The sequence below is a fragment of the Xiphophorus maculatus genome, chromosome 12 (genome assembly GCF_002775205.1).
Source record: "Xiphophorus maculatus strain JP 163 A chromosome 12, X_maculatus-5.0-male, whole genome shotgun sequence".
NCBI classification, from domain to species: Eukaryota; Metazoa; Chordata; class Actinopteri; order Cyprinodontiformes; family Poeciliidae; genus Xiphophorus; species Xiphophorus maculatus.
This window is the reverse complement of record NC_036454.1, coordinates 15,582,845-15,605,136: the sequence shown is the minus strand read 5'-3', so window position 1 is coordinate 15,605,136 and position 22,292 is coordinate 15,582,845. Positions and strand designations below refer to the sequence as shown.

Sequence of the window (22,292 nt, the reverse complement as noted above, 5' to 3'; positions counted from 1 at the left end):
GGCAAATATTAAAAAATGCATAACTTCATACAAACATCTATATCAAGGTAGCGATTAGTATGACTGTGTTTCCTCCAGATGCTGAACAGCTTGTGAATGTTTTTTTTTTCCACTATCCCTCTCTGTCTGCGTGTGGGGGTGGGCGTGCGAGTGTGTGCAGGTGTGTGGGGGTGCGCAGGCGTGTGCGTGTGTGTGCACATGTGTGTGTCCCCTCACCACATTTCGGTAGTCTCAGTCTTGACAGTGGCTTGCGTGCTCCTCCATCCTCGATGCAGCGCAGCTCCTGAGTGTCTGCTTCCTCTCCTAACCACAGCTTGATCCACATGTTCTCACAGGAGCAGTGTAGAGGGTTCCCTGACAAGATTCTGGATGAATACGTACAAACACATGGTGATGAACTCTGACAAAGACTGAGTACCAAAACAAAAGAGTGCAACACAGACTTAAAAGCAATCTAATGGAAACTTTCTGATCTCTGGTTTCAAGAAGCCTGAATAAAAAAAGCTAATATTTCAAGTAATGTTATATATTCATATTCATATATTTTTACAAGCTAATTAAAAGGCTTCAAATATGAGAATATGAGCATATGAGATTTTGATTTCCTACAGATAAAGTCAATAATTAATAATAAGAATAATAATGCTGTTAAAAATTAAATACCTTTGTTTTAAACAACAATTTTGATAAAACAAAGTATTTTTGACTACTCTTGATCTTTATCAGGGTAATTGTGTGATATTGTAAAAACACCACCACCTCCAACTTCACCTTACGTCTAAACAAATACAAACACAATTTGATCACCGGGCAAGCCAGGCAGACCTTGTTTTCAGCTTTCTGGGTCATGACAAAAAATGTTACTGCATGAGTGCAGCATTTTTCACATGCTGTGTACATCTAACAATATGCACCACTTCTACAGAACTGACACAACTGGGTCTCAAATATCACAGCAGTGAATCGATAATAATATTACTTATTCTCATGCTGCACGATACAGATTCTTCATGAACCTCGGTATGCTGAATGCTTGAATTGAAAATTGATGACATGACTTACTTTATTGAAACTGTAAATTTTAATACATGTGCGCTATTCACACTAGAAGAGCTTGTCAATCCACACACATGCATTAATGATATCACAGGACTCAATGATTCACAAAATCACCTTCATTTTCTGATGCTTGGTCCAACATTACATGTGTTTTGGAATATACCAGCATATATGTCATATTATCTTAGGTTTCTCTAGGTTAGTTTTCATAGGTGTTTGGCTAAAAGTAGAATTTTAGAATAATTTGGCAGAAATACTGTTTTGGCCATATTTAAAAAAAAATATCTGTCACTGTTCTATGGAGAAAATCACAGTTGTTTAAAATAACAAAATGTTGTTTTTCACACCTCAAGTAATTGATGGAAAATAGGATGATATTATTTTTTAAACAACGCAGTTCTGATGTCTGATCGTTGTAGAGGTCTAGAAATCAATGTTTGGTAGAAAAACTGCCAAATAAAGTGGCGTTTGGCCTCCCCCCAATGGGAAGACCAGATTTAAAGAGTACTTAAAAATTGATCTGTCGAAATAACAAAATATTATGTGAAATTAAGAAAAGTCATTGTGACTGTGACTATAATGTCAACAATCAAAGCAGCAATCATGTTGGATGTATTTCTAATCAGAAATACAGTAGCTGCAATCAAAGATCACTGATATTTTGGAAGTAGATAGTTGGTGAAAGTTCAGGAAATAGAGGAAGTTAGTCACTGGTAGTGACTAACTGGAGCATGAGATACATGGACCAGCACAAAGGAGTAACGGAGATAGAGTGAGTGCTGAACTTTGGGCTTTCAGAAGACAGAGGGCTGGGCAAAAGAGGGAACTCACACTGCTGCCACATTAGTTTTTGGTTCATTTTATTACTTATTCTGTATATTATTTAATAAAAAAAAAAAAGTATTCTAATGTTGAAATTTATCAGATACTACAAATGAATGGAAGTCATATACATAGAGATGCTGAGATGAAAATTTTTTCCCAAAACTTTCAGATTTGTAAATGATGGTTTTAAAGAATAACATAAAATAGATAAGATAATTAACTAAGTTTGGTAAAACAACAAACTTTATCTTTTAAGAATGTGAGGTTCAAGGACCTCTATTTTAGCAATTTTCTGTGGGATTTGCATTTCGATACAGTCCTCTTTCTGGCTTTTACACTGATGTGTTAGCTCATTATGTTACTACTGAGAGACAGAGAAAAGCTGTTTCCAGATGTTGCTATTCTTTCTGAAGACAGATATGAGATCTTTATCAATCCTGCTGATCTAATTCTCTTCCAGAAACCAATTACAGTTTTCCTGCAAGTGCAAAACAGCTCATTTAAAAGGATTATGGGAAGTTCAAAGACACCGTGGGACATAATCAGACACTGTGAGGTAACTCTAAATGTTTTCTTTGGGCAAGCATGGGATGTATATTTTTCAACTCACTATATACTAGCTAAACACTCCTCCAACAATGTTAGTTTGGAGCTAGGTGGCGCAATTACCAGCTGATATGAGTATAACTGTATTTTTTATATCTTTGCTGCCTAAATTTAAATGGTAAAATAACTGCTTTAAGATTTTTTAAGGCTGACAGCCAATGAAATCAACTTAAAACAAAACTTAAGCTAACATTAGAGTTCATCTCATGATGAAGGTGAAGGTTTCTGTTAACTCACAGATATGAGATGTTGAGGTGCTTGAATATCCTCCAGGAGAGGGATGACAGGTTGTTGTCTTTCAAATTCCTGTATATGAAGCCAAGAATCAGTGAATGAAGTTCAATATAAACAAACGAAAAGTATTGAATCAGATTGTTTTAAAATGTTTCTACATCCAAACCAGTTAGATATTAGAAATATAGTTTTATTTATTACAATAATATATAACATGTATGCAATAATATGTAAGTCTATTTTCCCCATCACCCTTAAATTCACTGTACAACAAATCAAATATTACATTTTTATATGATAACTCTTAAATACTGTGTTACAAAATGATGAATTAGCGCATAAAAATTACAGAACTTATCTGCACAATCTTTGTCATGTTAATAGAAAGAAAGAAAACAACAGTTTTACTTACAGATACTGTAGCCTTAAGTTGCTCTGAAATGCCAGTTTTGATACGTATGTCAGCCTGCTGTTGGTCACCGTACTGACACAAAGCAAACAAATACATCAGTATCATTAGAGTTCTTATGAACATTAAAAACCTGACACATTATTAATATTCACAGCAGGCAAAACCTTTCAGCAAATTACAGGGCACCTGCTGGGGTGTTTATAATGAGCAAAATGCATCCAAAACAAAAACAGGCTCCAAAACAAATTCACTTTTCATTAACTCTGATTTACTGACCTGTAATACAACTTTAGCGACATCTTTTAGTAACTAAGTTATACGTTTACTCCTCTAAATGCACAATATGACGATAGGTATAATAGATGTAAGTGAAAAGCTGATCCAGAGGCATGAAACTAGCAAAAAGAAAAATTAAAAGTTCAGCTTGTTTGCAATCAACTAATGTTTGACTGCTCTTTGAAAAATGAAATATGGCATACCATAAAAAATAACTAATGTACATGAGCCCAAAATTATTGAAAACCCTGGTAGATTTAGGTGTGATTTTGTTTTCATTCATCAAATAGGTAAGTTAGTGTATGTTAATGTGGCATTACTCAAAAGATAATAAACAATGTACAGAAAATGGCAGAGAGATAAAGGGAAGGCTTGCACCAAGAGGCGCAGGACTGGGATTCAAACTGGGAAGAACTGCGTTGAGGAATATAGCCTCTGCTCATGATGCACCTGCTCTAGCACTGAGCCACAAGGTCCCAAAACTTTCTGTGAATTTAGAGTTATGCCACAGCAGGTCAAACACCACACTGAAATAATATACTTGGTACTAAGTTCTTGGTTTTTTATTCTTTTTTTAAGACCTTGTAGTTTAGAGATGGAAACTACAGTACATATACAAACAAAAACACAAGAAAAGCTTATACATTATAAAATTTTAAAACATTTATTATGATGAGGCACATATGTTTAATATGTCTCTCTGTTAAAATAAGAAGACAACACTTGAACTTAAATATTACATGCAGTTTCCCATGTAAAATAAAGTCATAAAGGACTCACAGGTTCCTGAGGTTCTTGTAGTAGTGCAGGTCTTTGTCATTAATGGAGGAGAAGCTGCTCTGGTTTGCAATGTAGCTGTCAGGGGATACAAGCGTGCATAACACAAAGATAACTTGTTAGCATGGGGAAGTACAAGCAGAAACTTGTCATCAAGATGTAAATGTGTTAAACCGACATAAATGGACATGTTTTTTTTAAATATACATTTTGAAGGACTATAGCTGATCCACAGCACACAGGGGAAAATCGTTGTAGCTTCTCAGAGTGAGGAAGCAGAATGTGTTATTGTCTCTTTTCCTCAGCAGCATCTGAGCAAAACACTTGACCTGTTTGTGTTTGAGGGGCCACCAGGAGACGGTTTCCGAGCAGCTCCCATGTGTGCATGAAAAGAACGGAGCGAACATACTCTAAAAAGCAGCATACGTACTTTTCATGTATTAAAAGCTCTGGAATTAGATGTCTGAAAATATTTCAAGCTAAACAAAAGACTATGAGAGAACCAAGAACGCGCTATTTTACTGGGATTACAGCTACAGCAGCACTTGCTGAATGGGTCAGGTTCTCAGGGTAATTTTACATAAAAAATTGAACAAAGGTTTACTAATACTACTGAATTCCCATCAGCCCCAGCAACAAGAAATTATCTGAAACTGCTTAGCACAGAGATGCTTTTGCTGTTCTTATTTTCCTATTAGATTATGTACTGAAAGTTAAAAGGTGTGCAAAGACTATAAAGGCAACAAAATATCTAGTTTTGTAATATAATACCTGAGGCAATTCCCCAATCTATTTAATCTCCCACCTTCTCTGTTTTTGATGTCATGAAACTAACTAATGCAGTTACCAATCAGACATAACATTATGACCACTGACAGGTGAAGGGAATGACGCTGGTCATCTCTTCTTTAAAGAGAGGTGACTATTGTGTCATCAGAAGCTGGGCCAGACCTTAGAAAGAGCTCAAAGGGAAGCAGTCCAGGATCCCAATTTTGTGGGGGCCTTAAAGATTTTTATTTATTTATTTATATATTTTACAAATGTGTGTTTTACTGTAATTTATATAAAACTTATAGGCCTATATCAGATGACTTGTATTCATATTTAAGAATTTTTATGAATATGAGTAATATTCAACAATATTCAACAAAATGATGACGTTATAGTAATTCTTTTAGGAACAACTTACGTAATAAACCTACCATGCATCAATTCGTACTGCTAATGTACAGGACTAACTCTGGACATGGACAGCAAGACTGGCGCAAGCCCAGAGGCCCATAGCTCTCAGCTCTGATACAAAGCGATGTGCAAGAAACAGGAGGAACACGTCAAGACTAAGTGTAAAGGTTCTCCGTGTTGGTCATAATCTTATGCCTTATCTGTGTATGTATATGACTCTCAAACTTAATTTCAAGAAGTTCTGATTCAGAAGAAAATCCAAATTAGTGTTCTAACAATAACACTACAGAGGTTTTCTGTCTGGTAAAATTTATTTAAGATGAAAAAAATAGCACAACTAACTTTACCCAGTGACTCAACTCAGATTATATATATATATATATATATATATATATATATATATATATATATATATATATATATATATATATATATATATATATATATATATATATATATATATATATATATATATATATATATATATATATATATACAAGCATATCAAAATTTTCTCTTCATAACCAACTATATTTGAGTGCAGTTGCCTGACTTGGACTAGCAGCTCATTAAATTTTGACTAAGTGCTGACATCTCGAGGCATATTAAAAAAATTAAAAATAAAAATCTGGACATCTCAGTAATTAATGCAGACAAGATAAACCATCTCCACGGATTTTGGCAAGGTCGTTTTTGGTTCAAACTCAAGCCAAGCACTTCATGATTGCTTCTCATGCTCATTTAAACAGCCTCCAAGGCCGGTGATAAGGATTGTTTCTTTCTAACCAAGCATATCAACAAGGCCATTTTAACCTGTGCCAAAAAAGAGCTTATCTTCAAGTTTTCTTATCTAAAATGTATAAATTTACGAAGTTATGACGCAGGGATGCTTCAAATCCTGAAGTGCACAAAAAAAAATACAGTCATCAAAAAAGAGCAAAATATTCAGTCTGGGTAGAAAATTGTTGCCTAAGCAAATCCCCCCTTCAGCATCGATTCTCTCATCTCAGCTCATCCAAATACTCATATTAGCCATCTTGGGAAGTGTCTGTGATAATATTTGGACTGTGGTGTCTGATGAGAGCGCAGCCAACTACACACAAGCAAACACAGATTTGTTTTTGACAGACTTTTCTAGATTGATCGCCCCGTGGTTGCAATGGGTGTTCTATGCAATGCAGGTTAGACTGCACACTAATCGTGCAGATAGAAAGGGTTGCTTGCTTCCTCACATACCTGGACTATTTCAAAGAGTCATGAATTAAGGCTCGTTGAATGAAATGATTTTTACAATCCGCCTTCTATTCGGGCTCCTTCGTTGCTGTGCGAATGATCAGCAACAGATGATGTTTGGAGGACTCTTTCTGATGGAAGCGCAGCCGCGATTAAGTGCTCTTTTAAAAGAAATAGGTTAGGCCAAATGGAGATGCGGTTCTGACAGCTTCCACACTCACATGTCGGTGATGTTCTCCATCTCCGCCTCGCTCTGCAGTACGGGGAACGCGCTGATCCCTCGCTCCGGGTCCACGCAGGAGATCCTGGTGCTGCTGCAGGAGCAAGTCGAGGGGCATGCCTCCGCGGACATCCACGGGTCCCCCGAGCCCACCGTCACCCCGACCGCCACGACCCACCACCAGAAGCACTGCCACGAGCCCGAGGTTCCCCACGCCGAGGGGAGAGCCCAGATCCCTGGTCCCGAAGCGCACATCTCGGGTGTCCCAACTCTCAGCTACAAGGCTCGCCGAAAAGCCCCACGGCCCGGCCCGGGATGGCTGGGATCAGCCCCGGTTCGGCCAGTCAAGGAGAAGAGAGGGGAAGAAAGGTGCGGGGTAACAAGCAGAATCCGATGCTGAGGTGGCAAGAAGCTGTGAAGAGACGCTAGAAAACCATCAGAGGTCTCCGAGATGACAGACGAGACGCAGAAAAAGGTGTGAAAAGGATTAGAAGAGCTGCGTTGTCCTCCAGAATCCTCCGTCAGACAGCCAGTCAGTCAAAGTCTCTCTGCCACAGGGGCGCTGTGTGCCAAGTAGAATCGCTCTCTCTCCCCCTCTCTGTCTGCCTCTCTCTTTCTCTCAAATGTCACTGACCGGAGCGTCCTCGGCACAATGTTCTCTGTGTGTGGATAATTGTCTGCTGCTGCTGCTGCTTTCTGCTTGGTGCTCGGATAAAATGCGCGGCGCGCAGAGATAAAGGCTGCGATGAGGACAGATGAAGGAGGAGAAAAGGGGGAGAAGGGAAAGGATGCGTACCCGCATCAAAGCAGATCATGTACAAAGTGAGGCACCATTGATCTCTTTTTAAAAAGGAGATGTTCTTGATCTGCTCTCAGGAAGGTCTGGGGACAGAGCTGGAACATTTCATTGCTGAATACAGCTGTTTTGACTTGAGGTTGTCCTCTACTGTTTGGTTGTACTGGACCAATATTATTTGGGGACCAAAGCCAAATTTAATTTGACATCTAGTATAGATTCATTACCTTACAAAGTACCACAAATCCTAATTGTCCAACTTTGATTGCTTGCATGTTGTGCAATTACCATCCTCATTCATGGTTTACTTGCAACCCAACATATACAGTACATTGAACATATTATGAAACGTGTCACTTGACTATCATGCTTTTCACATTAGTTATTAGATAAATATTAGAGTTAGCACCTATGAAGTGGACATGGAGGTGGTCTCAATTTTCAAGAAAGAGGACATGATCAATTTATCAAGGGATCCCAATTGTCCATCAACCTTGGAAAGAGAAAACAGTTTTCACTGAGTTTAGGAAAAGAATAATAAACATCACACAATATGAATAAATTACAAATGCAAATGTGAAACAGTCCGATTGTTCCAGAGCTGATGAGCGTATAAAACTATGGTTCTTCCACTTGTTTAGTTATGGTGTTGGGAGCAGTGGGTAAACAGGTTTCTCATGACCTGATGGGTCAATATGCGCCATATCAGCAACTCCAAAATGTATCTAGGCCCAATACCAGCAAAATACTTTAACATAATATTATTTTATTCACTGGGGATCAGTGCAGGTATTTAAAGGTTGGTGTAGTACAATCCCTCTTTCTTGCTCAGAACAGTTTCATGTCGCTGGAGGTAGTTCTATTCAGGAGTTTTGACTATCTGGGCATCATTCTGGTAGTTGTATGCCCAAAGTCAGACCTGTGTCCACATTCTCAGCACAAGTCCCAGTCCATTCTTGTCACTAAAATTGTTTATTGTTATCATAGACCAGAGCTCAAGGCATGGTCATTGAGAGACTTGTGTCTGCTTTGGAGCTTAGCTCAGTTTTTTGCAGATGATGGGGTTCTATTTTCGTCTTCAAACCATGACCTTCAGAGTGTATTTATGTAGTTTGTAGATGAGCATGAAGCAGCCCTTTAAGTCTGAAGCCATGGATCTCAACCAGGGACAGGTGAATTGTTTCCTCCTGCTTTGAGGTCAGATTTTGGCTCAGGGTGGGGGTCCTTGTTAACAAATGATGGAACAGGACATTGATAGTTGGATTCAAGCCTTATCTGTATAAAAGTGGGCCCTGCTTCAGTTGATTGTGATGTAAGAGGTGAGTCAAAAAGTAAAGGTATTTTCTTTCTGGGTGACATGAGGCAATGGTGTATCAATTTAAATATCAATACTATCAATATTGATATTGGTACCGGATTGATGTAAACATGATGAGATTGATGCTTTTGTTTGCAGTTTCTCTTCTAAATGTTCAGCAAATTACTCATGCCAGTGCATATGCAGGAATTAAAATGTCAAAATCAAGAGCTCACATCTTCAGTTTGAGAGCAGGATTTCATACTTTTGTTATGTATGCATTCAAAACGTTTGCTTTCTTTCAAACACAATCTGTTCACTTTCCCCATAAGCGCAGCTTCATTCCAGCACTGTCTGCGCAAACAGTACTCCTCTATCTTGGCTCACAGTGTAATCTGTGATCAGAGTTGCAATTTTAGCATACCGATTAAACTATTAGTATCTATTCAGGCAGCTGCAAAAAATCTTACTGAAATCAAAAATATACATTTATGTAAAGCTTTATACCTCAAACCTGAAATAGTTCACACACTTTTGCTTTCAATTGTGTGAAGTAGAAGGTAAAATGGGAAATATTTTATTTCAATACTGCTACATTGTGTTATATTGCAGTAAGTTCATAAAATCACCTTTGACCTGCATTTTATCATAATGATAATCAACTAAGTGAAGTCATATCAATCGCAAAATTTCTTGTATCGCACACCCCTAATGGATTATGAAATAGTGAGATCCTGGATACAATGATCTGGAATGAGCCTCCTCTTCAGTGTGGATGGACTCACTGTTAGAGACAAGGTGAGGACCTCTGGGAAAGCTCAGCATAAAGAGACTGCTCCTCTGCATCAAAAAGAACCAGTGCGGCTGGTTCAGGCATAAAACCATGATGTCTCCTGAACTCCTCCTTTTAGGAGAACCAAAGGCAGAACCACATTTAGTTTGAGGTGATTATATATCCCATCCAGCCAGGACACATCTTAGGATGGCATAGATTTGGTAGGAGAGTGTCTGTAGGAAAAGGGATGTCAGTGTTTCCCTACCTGGACCTGTTACTCCAGCAACCAGATCTCAGATAAGCTTGACGATAGACGGTTGGACGCACAGACAGATGGATGGCAGTAAATAAATAATAGTAATTAATGGCTTTTTCACTTTGTCTGGACTACAGTATAACATTATTATGCAAGCTCAGTGAAATCAAAAAGAAGGGGTCAAGTTAAACTGGCTTTGCTTACCAGGACCAGAGCAAAAACATCAGTTATATATGAATACTTTGCAGAAAGTAATGTGCTTGAAATTCTATAGAACCACATAAATACAACTGTAGAAACTTGTAATAAAATTGTCACTGTTAAGATTGTAATAATATCCAAATTTCAGCAGAATTAAAATTACATTTGGGTTCTATTTTAAATAATTTGTAATTTAATGAATTTGTAATTTTTATAATGTTTTATTCAGAAAATTATCAATATTTTGTTTGAGAAGCCAAACGCTCTTTGGGCTTCCCTGCAGGACAGGAAGCCCAGAGCAGCAGGTTTGTTTTTGTGAGCCTTAAGCTGGCTCTGGCTGGCCTTACACTAAAGACAGAGATGGATAAAATCTGCCTTGAAGACTTTGCTTCATTCTGCTGCCTTGAGATCATTGCATGAATGAGATTTAAGAGCTTGTCAATTTAGACGCTATAATTGTCATAATCGTTCTCATCAACGCTGTGGTTGTCATTATTATCATTTGGTTGTCATGCTGGGCCTCTCTAAACCTGCATACGGTTAATTAGTTCAAATCAAAGCTGTCCAAATTAGGCTCTTTGTTCCACGCAAGTGCAATTGTTCAAATCATGATGAGGGAATATTTAAAAATATAATGGAAGATAATGTACATGCAAATCTCCGGTTAAGCAACATGTTCAGACTCTTAAATAAGCTGACAGAAGCTTAAACATCCAGGTGAGATTTGAATGAGGTTCCTACAATAGACAAGAGAGAACAAGAGAGAAAGAAACCAAAGGACTAATTTCCAGTCATCAAGTTTTTAGCTACAACTACAAGACCAAGCATCACATTTTAATGTCATTAGGTCATATTTCACAATCATGTGAATTTTATGTGGCTTACAGCTTTACTGGACTTGAATCAATATGTCATCTGAGGGTGGAGGCTGGATGCCAGTCACTCTGCAACGATACATCTCTTTCAGCTGGCTGTATTTCTAATAAGAGTGGATCTGTCTCTTACACGGCCGAGCCACCGAAGGACGAAGCCACTTTTCTTCAATCTGTTACCTTGCAGCTGAGTGACAGAGGATGACAGCACATATGGCTGTGAGCAGCAGCAGCCTTAGCAGCAGCCAGCCCAGCATACCGCAGCATGTGAGGAGCCCTCTCCAGTGTCCTGCCTCTCCCCGTGCAGCTCAAACATGACGTTTGCGCTGACGCACAGGCAGTGCTGCTGAATAGGCTAGCGTAATTATGGAGCTCTGTCTGTGTCTTAACCAATCTGGATCCCTGCCTCAGAAACTGAGTGTACACGTTTCACACAGACAGAACATGGTGGGCGGATCAATTAAGTCACTGTAACACAAACATAATACTCCATTTGCTCTCTGTTCCTTCTGAAATCTAACATAGGCCTGAGTTAAAAGTCTCTGACATTTAAGCAAGTGATAACCCGTTTCAGGGCATGTTGACACAGAAAACATCAATTCAACATCAATTTCTGGGTCACGATATCTCATATGAGGTTCAAAATCATGCAGGTTGTTTAATCCTCTTACCTCCAAGGTTTTTCAGAATGCAATCTACAAACAAAAATATACATGTCAAAAGTTAAAACTGTGGAAATGACACAAAATTCCTTATGATCAAAAAATATATATTTTCACAAATTATATTAAAAACATTGCATGAAAATTTGTTTTTTATTTAAAATTCTGTCTTTATCTGATAAAATACACAGCCAGATACATGGATATCTGGCTGTGTATTTTACTAGGGAATGGATTTTTTCTGTAGCCATAAAAACTAAAGCTACATCACAGCTATAATCTAATAACCCTGTCTCACTAATGGGATCTTTTTACACCACTGCATCATTATGACTTATAGCACTGATGTGAGTTTTTTTTTTTTTAAACCCGCTCTCATTTGCTTATTCATTTTATTTGGGTCTGATGTCAGAATTACCTGCTTCTGTTGCATCACAATTTCATGTCAGTTCATCAAAATCTCCTCTTGCTATAAACAGTGAAAAAAAAAAAAAAATCACACTCAGTAGTTCACAAATGTTGGCCTGTCTTGCAATGAGTTCACTTGCTTCATTAAAGTCATCTACTTTGTATTTGCTATTGCAACATATTTTGGTAACATCACAGTTACCTGTCTAGCTTTATTCAGGACACAATAGTTAAATTTTGCAGGAAAATAATCTGCTCGAATATAACATGCCGTTTTAAGTTTTTTTGTGGTACTATTTGCAGTAATCAAGCAGGAAAGAGGACAGGGATGGGGGACATACAGTAAAGGTCCCAGGGTCAGGAATCAAACCCCAGACAGCTGCGTCAGAGCTAACAGCCTCAACTGAAGGGGCGTCACCTCTTCCTCTACACCACACACTGCAGCTGCCCCATAAAATAGCTTATGATGCCATGTTTTGCATCACATCACAGCTTGTTGCATTTTTGCATCTGTCACAGTACTCTGTTTCAAATGCCTTTAAATCACCTCCATTCTTACAACACTTGTACCTCCTTTTGCCTGATAGTCACAGAGGTTGTCATACCTGTCATCACCGCCATGTAACTGTATTACATGCAGGTCTTTCTGTACCACATCATGCTCAGTTTTTATTTCTGAAGATAATTTACTTGGCTTATTTCCCTCAAAATCATCTGTTTCCTGACAATCAGTTCTGATGTTGAAGTGAATCATTAGTCCTGCTACACTACAATCACCTCTACTTTTGGATGACATTCACATTTCATTTGGTGAAATCCCTTGTCTTGATATATTGCAATTAACTTTGCTGATGGATATTGATCATCTTTCTTGCTGCATGATGATGTATTTCATTATTACATCAGTTGTTATATATTGCTGCAGCAAATAAACTGTGTTTTCACTTCAGAGTCACACAGTTGTTTTTCAATGACTGGTTATACTACTTTAAAATCACTTGCTGTTCAAATATTTTTCTCTGATATAAGTATTTTATTTCATCGTACTTAATTATGCTGTTGCACTGCAATCTTTCTAAAGTCACAGTTATTTGTTTTGTTCCTTTTTATTTACATCTACATGTGCTACAGATAGGATAGATTTTATCAAATGTAACTTTTGTAGCTATGTTAATGAACGTTGTTCAAACACAAACAAGTTCATTGTTATAAGCTTTCCTTACAAAGTACATTGACTACTAAATGCTTTGGCTCTCTCTCTATCTCTCAGCTTAGATATGTACAAAGAAAAATAAACTGATCAAAAGCTTTAAAAGTTATCAAATTAATAACAGATGAATTAAAACAATAATATATTGTAGCATATGTTAATTTGCCGTAGTTGACTTTATTACAGTTTTCTGCAGTAGAATAACATGTCCAGTTTCATTAGTGTACTGCTTTGCAGTTGGTTAATTGTTTTTTTCTCAACATATGAAATACAGAAATCCCATGTTTCTCGCAGCTTTTTTTGATATAAAACAAAAAGGGTTAAAAAAAAAAACTAAACAAAAAGAAAGAAAGACAAAAGTGTGCAAAAAACATTGCCATTTATTTTCAATACTATTCTGTCCTCCCTGAGAGGATTTTTAATCAATGATCTATGGACAAACAAACCTGAGTCTGTCTGAGCTATTTTCCTGCAACAACCTCGTTTCCTTGAACTTTTGGGCTTTGGCTTGAGTAATGGTTTTATCATGTGGACAAGCTGCAGGAAAGAGCAGCTTCATGATAGAATTAATCTTTTTCTGCAATCTCACTCCAAATGTATGAACAATAGTACTGAAATTATTTAACCATATGCAAAGGATAGCATGAGACATACAGGTGAGAAAACAAACAAAATGTTTAAATTATGTTAGATTGTGTGTAACAGACAGGTTACTATTGCATCTGAACTGGAAACTATATGTACTATCTTTCTAATAACAGAGCAGATTCAAATAACTGCTTCCTCATCCATCATCCAGACTGCCATGTAGACTAGAGTGAACCTGTTGTGATCATCATGATGTTACTGTGATGACAAATTATACACGACTGCCCTCTACTGGGCTCCCAAAATACCATAAATCTTGACCTGAATGCAAAAACAGTGTGGCAAACTGAAAGCTAAAAATGATACCCGAAACACACCAATCCCACCAAAAAACATGGTGATTATGACACGTATAATTTTTATTCTACATCATAATTAGTGTATGCACCTCAATTCTTGCCAATTACATACAATTTAAGCAAAACACATTAAAGTAGATATTTTAAGTTAAGTTACAAAAGTTAACCTTGTTTGAATATCTTTGCCAGACTTTGAACATTGAGACATAAAACAAAAATTTGTCTGCAAATATTAAACATTCCACGTGTTTTATAACAGAAAGAAATAAAGCAGATGAGAAAGAAACTATACATGTTTTTTTGTTGTTTTTTTTTTCTTAGATTGAGAAAATATCCGTAAAAAAAATTACAGAAGGGAAAGAACAGTAACATAAATAAGAAACTCCGGAAGGGACAGAAAGGAGAAAAAAAAAAGCAACAGCAGTGAAAATAAGTCAGGTCTCCATATAAGGTCTCTCAGCAAGTGTTGGAACATTAACGGAAGGAGAGACCATGGAGCGGTATGTGACAGAAAGCCATGGAACAGAAAATGTTGCACTCCAATTAGAGGTAAGCAAAAATTTTTATACTGTGTGTCCTAGTGTTTTGTCCAAAAATCATTCAAATCTACAGTATCTCCATGCTTCAGAAAATTTTGTTTTTATTGGTTTATGATTCTTTAAAGTTTGGCTCTTCAAGACATCCTCCACAAAATATAAATACTGATATGAATATGTCTTTAGTAGTTCCTAAAATGTTATTTGTGGTGTTTTAGTGTGGTTTCAGTACAATTCTCAAGTTGCTTCAGATTCAAGCACTCACAGTGCAAACACTGTGAGTGGGGGAAAAAACAGTCTTTATGTGCAATGAATTATTTTCAGTGTTTATCTGTCTGTGATAAAAACAGGATCAGATAAACCTTGATGTTGAATGTGCCTTCAAAGAGACAAACAATTCACATAAGATGACAGACCACCAGAGGAAATAGTTTGTGATTTGTCTTTTGTTGATATTTGCCAAACATGCAATATCTCCTCATGCCTTACAAATGGCCAGCCTCTCTGTTGTTCCTTCAAGATAACATTTATGTCCCCTTTTCCTTGTCTCCCTTGTCATCTGTCTTGTTTTTGTGAGTCCAGCTTGCTGGAAAGGAAGCTGGAGGCATTCTGGGCCTCTTTGGCAGAGTACAGAGGCCAGATGCTACTGACTGTGACAATGGCTTTGGGAGCATTATCTTCGTTAACATCAGTTAAAGTGCAACTAAGGTCTTTTATTAATAGGCCTTTTATTTCTGGATTTTAAATACCAAAAGTGTTTACACATGCCTGAGTACCACAGTGCCTATCTACTGAATATGCAGCCGGAAAGTTTGCAGATTTTTTTATTTAATATCAGGATTTTATATACAAAATATGCCCATCTGATTTTGCATTATGTAGTTATTTCTCAATTTCTGCACCTATATTGGATCTGTTTGCAACACCACGTTGAAAAATCTTTATTCAAAAAAGAAATTAATCAAATAAAACTCAAAGGGTATCCCTTTCGCGAGAGATTTATTTAGTTTCTCGTGAATTTATAGCTGTGATAAAAACAAAGTTTTTAAACTTGAATGTTTTAGTATAAAACTGATCTGTCATTCGTCAATTAAACACACTAAAGGTGTGTTTACACAAAGGTTGCATGAGGATAACTTGATACATGCACTTTCTGGGGTTTAAGACTTTCAAATGATCGTCAGCGGATGTGGCCACTTCTATAAGTGTAGGACTCTACTTCTCTGGAGAATCTAGCTGTTTGTTAGCACAATGCTAAGCTGCAAAGGCTTCAGTAATGATCATAAAGAAGCCTAAAAGTGATGTAAGTGTTATATCATTCCTCTGGTGCTAGCTTTCTGCTGCCATCTGTAGTGTTAGCGAGTCATTTTGGACCCGTGTATTAAATCAGCCATAAAATACCCTAAAAACAATCTTTTATCATCCAATGTTTTCTTAACTCTTGTTTAGCTGGTTGGGCTCCCTCATCCAAGAAAAGATTGGTTTTAATATTTTTTTGTGGCCCCCTGGGCCTTTGTTTTAACAGCATACCCCTCGTTTTCAATGTCTAAAAAGTGGTCAAATGAACCTTAAGAGAAGAAGGCAACAAAATAATCAGTTTTTCTGTTACCTGAGTGTAACTGAGAGATATTAAAACACATTTCTTAAATGTTCAACAAAAAAAGATTTTAATTTTAATATTATCAAATATAGTAACATCTATGGTGTTTCGGGCCTTTTTTGATCCGTATATATTTACTTCAAGAAAAGGGCAAAAACAAGTCTTTTTTTTTCCACACAATAGAACTTTAACACAATATTTAACAATATGAAAAACAGAACAGTCATAAATAATAAAAAATTACAATAAAACAAAGATTTGCAAGGTCAAATAAACAACAACCAATCGAGAAAATCACATTCTAGCTCTAGATTGGATTGAGGAAGTTCATCCACTAAGAAGTGTGATATGTTCTGATTCGCTCATCATTATGTTAATTGAAAAATAATTCTGTTAGCAGACTAGACCTTTTGTTACAGATTCAATTATTAATTTATAGAACTCAGCCAATGGGGTTGTTAGATATTTTTACATGGATGCCATCACATGTGGGAATAAAAGGAAATGAGTTGGTAGACAAATATGCAAAACAAGCACAAAAAAAAAGAAGTTATATTGATATATTGGTATCATTCAGTAAAGGACAAATAAAATCAGTTATTACACTGAAGATTAAGGAAAGATGGCAGAAACAGTGGGAAGAAGAAGAAAGGTTGGTGAAATGAGGAGAACACGGTGAATTAGAAAGGCGGAAAAATTATACATCAATACATTACTTGCCAACCGCCATAAAAAAAAATGCGCGTAAATCGTAATTTTACACTTAAGGCGCGTAAAATGACGCTCAGATGCGTCATTTTACGCGCCTGGGTGACGTCAGCTCCTGCGCCGCTGTGTTTTGGAAAGCCGGTGGAGCTTCAGCTACTTCGTTATGACCGGTTTTATCCAGGTTTTTAGAACATTTCGGTTAAAAAGAGAAATGTGAACATGCCAAAGTCTGCGAAAAAGCCCTGCACTACGCAGACCTCCATCAGCAGGTACTTTGGAGGACTGAGCAGCAGCAGCAGACCTCAGTCTGGGATTAAACCAAATCTTGCAGAGCATCGGCTCTCAAGAGGGAAGGTAAGACCTGCTACTTAAGTCATTGGATATCCGACATGTCATCTGTGGTTTGTTTAATGCAACTCTCCCAGAGTTCAGTTTCTCGGAAAGTATAATGTCACATGAAGAATGATTTAGACCACAGTTTTCATGGGCATTTTGTGACCTCTGCTCTATCAGCACTCAGTCATTGGAATCCTCCACTACTACGGTTTGAATAAAGTCACAGCTAAAGGAATGATATATTGAATATTCCGGTTATATTCCAGTGTCCAGTTATGTTGAAAGTTGAGAGGAAGGAAGAAGTGTGGTAGGAAAAGATGCAAGTGCAACAGGGATAGTTGAACCCTTTATTGGAGGACTTTGAATCACAGTCCACAGGAGACCTTGATGTCTGAATATTGTATTTTATTCAGACATAAAGGTAACATCTTCAGAGCAGCCATTTGCAAGAATTTTAAAAAATATTTCATGTTTCCTTCTGCTGACAAACTTTATGGAGTTGCTGATTTAATTTCCCAACAAAACTTGGCATCAGTCCACAATGCTAAGGGAAAACTACCTGCTGGTGTTGCTCTTCTTTTATTGATCAGCAAACTGTCCTGACCTGTATCCAAGCAGGATATGATAGACACCAGACCCAACAGCGCTGATGAGCTGAAGGAAACCTGGATTAATTAATTAATGGATAGATTAATTCATCAAAACCTCAGCAAAGCAACAGGCTGCTTGCCTCCATTCTCTGATTCACAAATTCATGCAAAAAGGGTCCCAGCCAAGTACTGAAGGCTCATACTTTACAGTACAAGAACATACAGTACATTTCCATATATTTCTGCAGTTTTTTTTATTGGTTTTAGGTAAAGTTATACTATTGTGATAAACCACATTTATGGCTTTCATAAGCACCAAGCTACAATCATCAAAATAAAAAACAAAAAACGATCGCTTTAAATATTTTACTCTGTGTGTCTACAAATCAAAATTTTTTAGTTTCTTGAATTAAATATTGAAGTTAATTAACTTTTAGTTACACACTAATTTATTGCACCTGTGATTATTTGGCTTCTGTACCTTAGTTGAAACTTTCCTCTGGTGATGAAGATGGGTTGCCATCAAAACGAACCAAACTGGCTGTGAAGGACCAACAGGTGGAAGACGTGCCGTGTGAGCCCAGACCTTCTCAGAGTGTTAAAGGTGAACACAAGCTTATCATCTAATTTCATTTCTTCTAAAAGTATTTTTTTACTGTTTGAAAACAGAATATTCTTGGTTTTTTTCTTCTCCCTAGAGGCAAAGCCAACATTGAGCCGAGGAGGAGGTCTCTGCTCCTCTACTTTGGAGAAGCTGAAAGGTTTCTCCTGCATGGCTGATCCGTTTCTAAGGGTCATCCAGGATGAAACAAAGATGGATGACCGCAGCGGCAAAAGCTCTAATACGAGGAGTTCTGTTTCGCCTAGTTTTCCCGATTCTCATCAGCAAATCAGCAACATACTGCCTGGGATAGAGAAGGAGCGGGATTATGAAACACAGGATCGTAAAGAAGAAGAGGATCCAGACCTGGCTGCCACTAATCAGGTATGTTAAACAAATTCTTCTCTATGTGAAAAAGACATGAGAACATATTTAAACCTCATAGGTTGGTAGTTTAAGCCCTGAAGATAATATTTAGCTGCTTTCTATAAATGTTCTGACTAAGGCTGCTCAATATATCACAAATATATCGTCATCATCATCAAAATATCAGTGTGCACAATATTGATATGACAGAGGACTGTTTGGAGTGCAGTAATGGTTGGCTAATATATTTTGCAAGTTCTGGAAGAGCCAGTTGGACATGCAGCAAAAGTTCAGACCTCTAACTCTTTCAGATGGGGTCAAGTAAAGCCAGGCTTGCATCATCAAGCAAACAGTGATTGTTAAGTTTATTCTTCACATAACTCTGAAAAGATCACAAGTACATAAAGACTTGTCTTTAGCAAAAGGAGAGAAGCTTGTCAGACTTAGCTGTTTAGGCTAACTCCAACGAGAGCTTGCAAACCTTCAATATTTATTCTCTTCTAAGCATAGGCGTTCATATACAGGAAATGCATTCCATATATGGCAACTGCAAAGACAGGCGTTTTACACAGGATGTCACAGTTCGCCTATATTTGTAAACTGCTGCGAAAGCATCTGCACATTGTCTGGAAACTACTTTAACAGGAAAACACTTTTTGCAGACAGAAAAACACAGCAGATATAACAGTAAAAAATGATAAATAGTATCAACATTTCCATCACTGACATTACTCCAACTCTCTCTGTGCCAATGCCTGATGCAGTAAGAATCCATTCAACAAGCTGAATATGTTACTTATAAGCGTATTCTTTACTTTTGGATTAAACCTGACTATAAATATTGCATAGCAAACAGTGCTTTGTTATACAAAGATTGGGCACATTACTATAGTCATGATGATTAAATGCTTTTTGTCACTTTGATCAACTTTGTTTTCTCTGTGCTTTTTTGATCTGAGGAGATACATTTTAGAATAATTTATTCTAAAATAAATTATTTTAGATGGATGCCACATCCATTGATAAACTGTGCAAATATTGGTCAGAAGGTACAAATGTTTCTTATTTCACTTCCTGTTTTTGGTTTATTTTGTCCTTATTCCCTTTACCTGCTGTTTATTTTTCTTGTCATGTATTCTGTCTTGGCATTTCAGTCATACCATATCAAGAAGCTGGTTCCTAACATGTGTCGGAGCAGATTTGCTCCAAAAAAAGGATATCTGAAGTTTGTGTCATAATTGCATGATTGACTTTATTAAATCAAGATTGCATCTTTGTGTTTTTATGTTATTCAGTTATTGGGATATTCCTCAGTGACTGGAACCTGGAACAGCAGTTTGAGGGAATCAGTGAATCATTTACCTTTTTTGCCACTCAGTGAAATTTTACAGCTAATCTTTTTTTAATGCATCACTGTTCACAGAGCTTAACTTAAACTAAAAATAACCACATTTAAGCATATTTTCTTCCCCTGCAGGGATTTTGCTTGTCTAAGATCACAAAGTCAGGAGGAGGGGAGGGAGGCAAGGTTGCAGAGTCACCGTCGGATTCCAGCGCCCCCTGCAGACGCTCCAGAAGCACATACACCCCCCTGGAGCAGCAAGTCCTGGAGCTGAAACAGCAACAAAAGGATGTCCTGTTGGCAGTGGAATGTGGCTATAAATACAGGTTCTTTGGAGAAGATGCAGAGGTAAAAACCCGAACTTGCTTAAATAATCAGATGTAATCAAAGCTCCAGTTTATCTGTTACTTTGCAAAAGAAAGAATTCTTATTGAAACTACACACTCCTCATTTCCTAGTACTGGGGGAGGAGAGAAAACATCTTTGCTCCAGATTTAGACCAAATAATAATTTAGAAACTTTTGCATTTGAACAGATTGCTGCAAAAGAGCTGAACATAACTTGTCACCTGGATCATAACTTCATGACGTGCAGCATCCCGACTCATCGCCTGTTTGTTCACGTCAGGCGCCTGGTGTCTCATGGACACAAGGTACCAGATGATTGTTAGATTCTGCTTCTCCTCTCCTTTCCACTCTGTTAGCAGAGACAGATATTGTCTTGTCACTTCTGTCTGTCATTTTTAGGTTGGTGTTGTGAAACAGACAGAAACATCTGCGCTGAAGGCGTCAGGGACCAACAGAAATGCTCTGTTCAGCCGTCAGCTCAGCGCGTTGTACACCAAGTCCACTCTGGTGGGAGAGGGTATCCTTACGGACATTTTCTGTCCTTACATGCCCCTAAAATAGCTTTTTCATCCCTTGATGTCCTTGACGAGGTATTATTTCCAGACGTAAACCCGGTCTGCAGAGTGGCAGACGTGGAGGAGGGGGGCTGTGCTGACGTGGTGTCTGACCCTCCTGACAGCTTCCTGCTGTGTATCAGTGAGAACTGGGACAAAGTGAAGAAGCAGCTCTCCGTGGGGGTGGTGGTGAGTCTGATAAACATAAACTACAGCTGAAACCAAGCAACGTCGTATTCAGGTCAACAATATGAAGCACACCGATACTGAATGTATATGAAATCTAGAAGATTTTAAGAAATTCCTGAAGGGAAATAGTTTTTTTTAGCTGTTATTCTGTATCTGAACCAGATAAACCGTGAGAAGATCTGTAGTTATTTGTCAACAGGGTTGAGAGTGTCTGGCTGCCTCATGTTGTAAGACAATATTTTCCACCTAAAGAGGTTCTGTAGCTGATTACATCTCCTCCTCTGTTTAAGTGAGATATTTTCAGAACAAATTCATCTGTTAAAACTTATGTGAAAGTGTTGGTCAGTGCTAATATTTTATATTGGAGTCTTTCTTAGCAGATGTTATTGATATTTGATCAAAATTATCAATGATGCATGCACAGGTTTATGATATGCAAAGTGTGAGGTAAGTTTTCTAAAATATGAATTGTCATGTTTTTTGTTTTTTTTTGAAGAATATTTTTTATTGAATTTTATAACATAAAAGAAAGAACAAGTGGCAGTGATACACTTAACACAGATTCTCATTAAATAACTTGGTCCCCAAAGCAAACAAACACAAATAAACAATAATGAACAATGAGGAAAAAAAAAAGAAAAAAAACCCCCAGCAATCTCTGCACAGTTCTCTTAATGTCCTTTGTAACGTTTCAGAAACTCGGTCAACGGTGACCATGTCTTTTCAAATTTCGCTCCTTTTCCTCTGACAATATAAGTGAGTCGCTCCTTACCATAAAGGATGACATCTCCTTCACCCACATGTGATTTGATGGTATATCCATTTTTTTCCAGTATAGAGATATTAATCTCCTGCCTTGCAGAAGTCCAAAGTCA

The 22,292-nt window shown here is 37.4% G+C and overlaps 2 protein-coding genes across 7 annotated transcripts in view; one reads left to right on the top strand and one right to left on the bottom strand.

The window, feature by feature from the left end:
• ntrk2 (neurotrophic receptor tyrosine kinase 2) overlaps positions 1-8,165 on the bottom strand; it is a 99,060-nt gene extending 90,895 nt beyond the window's left edge. The window contains exons 1-5 of one of the 4 annotated variants that reach the window (XM_023343473.1): positions 6,826-8,165; positions 4,193-4,267; positions 3,137-3,208; positions 2,728-2,796; positions 217-365 (exon numbers count right to left, since the gene is read on the bottom strand). In XM_023343473.1, coding sequence (XP_023199241.1) covers positions 217-365; positions 2,728-2,796; positions 3,137-3,208; positions 4,193-4,267; positions 6,826-7,079 — 619 coding nt within the window. In that variant the 5' untranslated portion in view covers positions 7,080-8,165. The remainder of the gene's footprint in view (positions 1-216; positions 366-2,727; positions 2,797-3,136; positions 3,209-4,192; positions 4,268-6,825) is intronic. The other 3 variants (XM_023343475.1, XM_023343474.1, XM_023343476.1) reach the window with 3 other exon arrangements.
• Positions 8,166-17,153: 8,988 nt separating this feature from the next.
• LOC102235782 (DNA mismatch repair protein Msh3) overlaps positions 17,154-22,292 on the top strand; it is a 46,777-nt gene continuing 41,638 nt past the window's right edge. The window contains exons 1-7 of one of the 3 annotated variants that reach the window (XM_023344196.1): positions 17,154-17,446; positions 18,505-18,622; positions 18,717-19,003; positions 20,463-20,675; positions 20,863-20,979; positions 21,074-21,191; positions 21,278-21,417. In XM_023344196.1, coding sequence (XP_023199964.1) covers positions 17,312-17,446; positions 18,505-18,622; positions 18,717-19,003; positions 20,463-20,675; positions 20,863-20,979; positions 21,074-21,191; positions 21,278-21,417 — 1,128 coding nt within the window. In that variant the 5' untranslated portion in view covers positions 17,154-17,311. The remainder of the gene's footprint in view (positions 17,447-18,504; positions 18,623-18,716; positions 19,004-20,462; positions 20,676-20,862; positions 20,980-21,073; positions 21,192-21,277; positions 21,418-22,292) is intronic. The other 2 variants (XM_023344195.1, XM_005795061.2) reach the window with 2 other exon arrangements.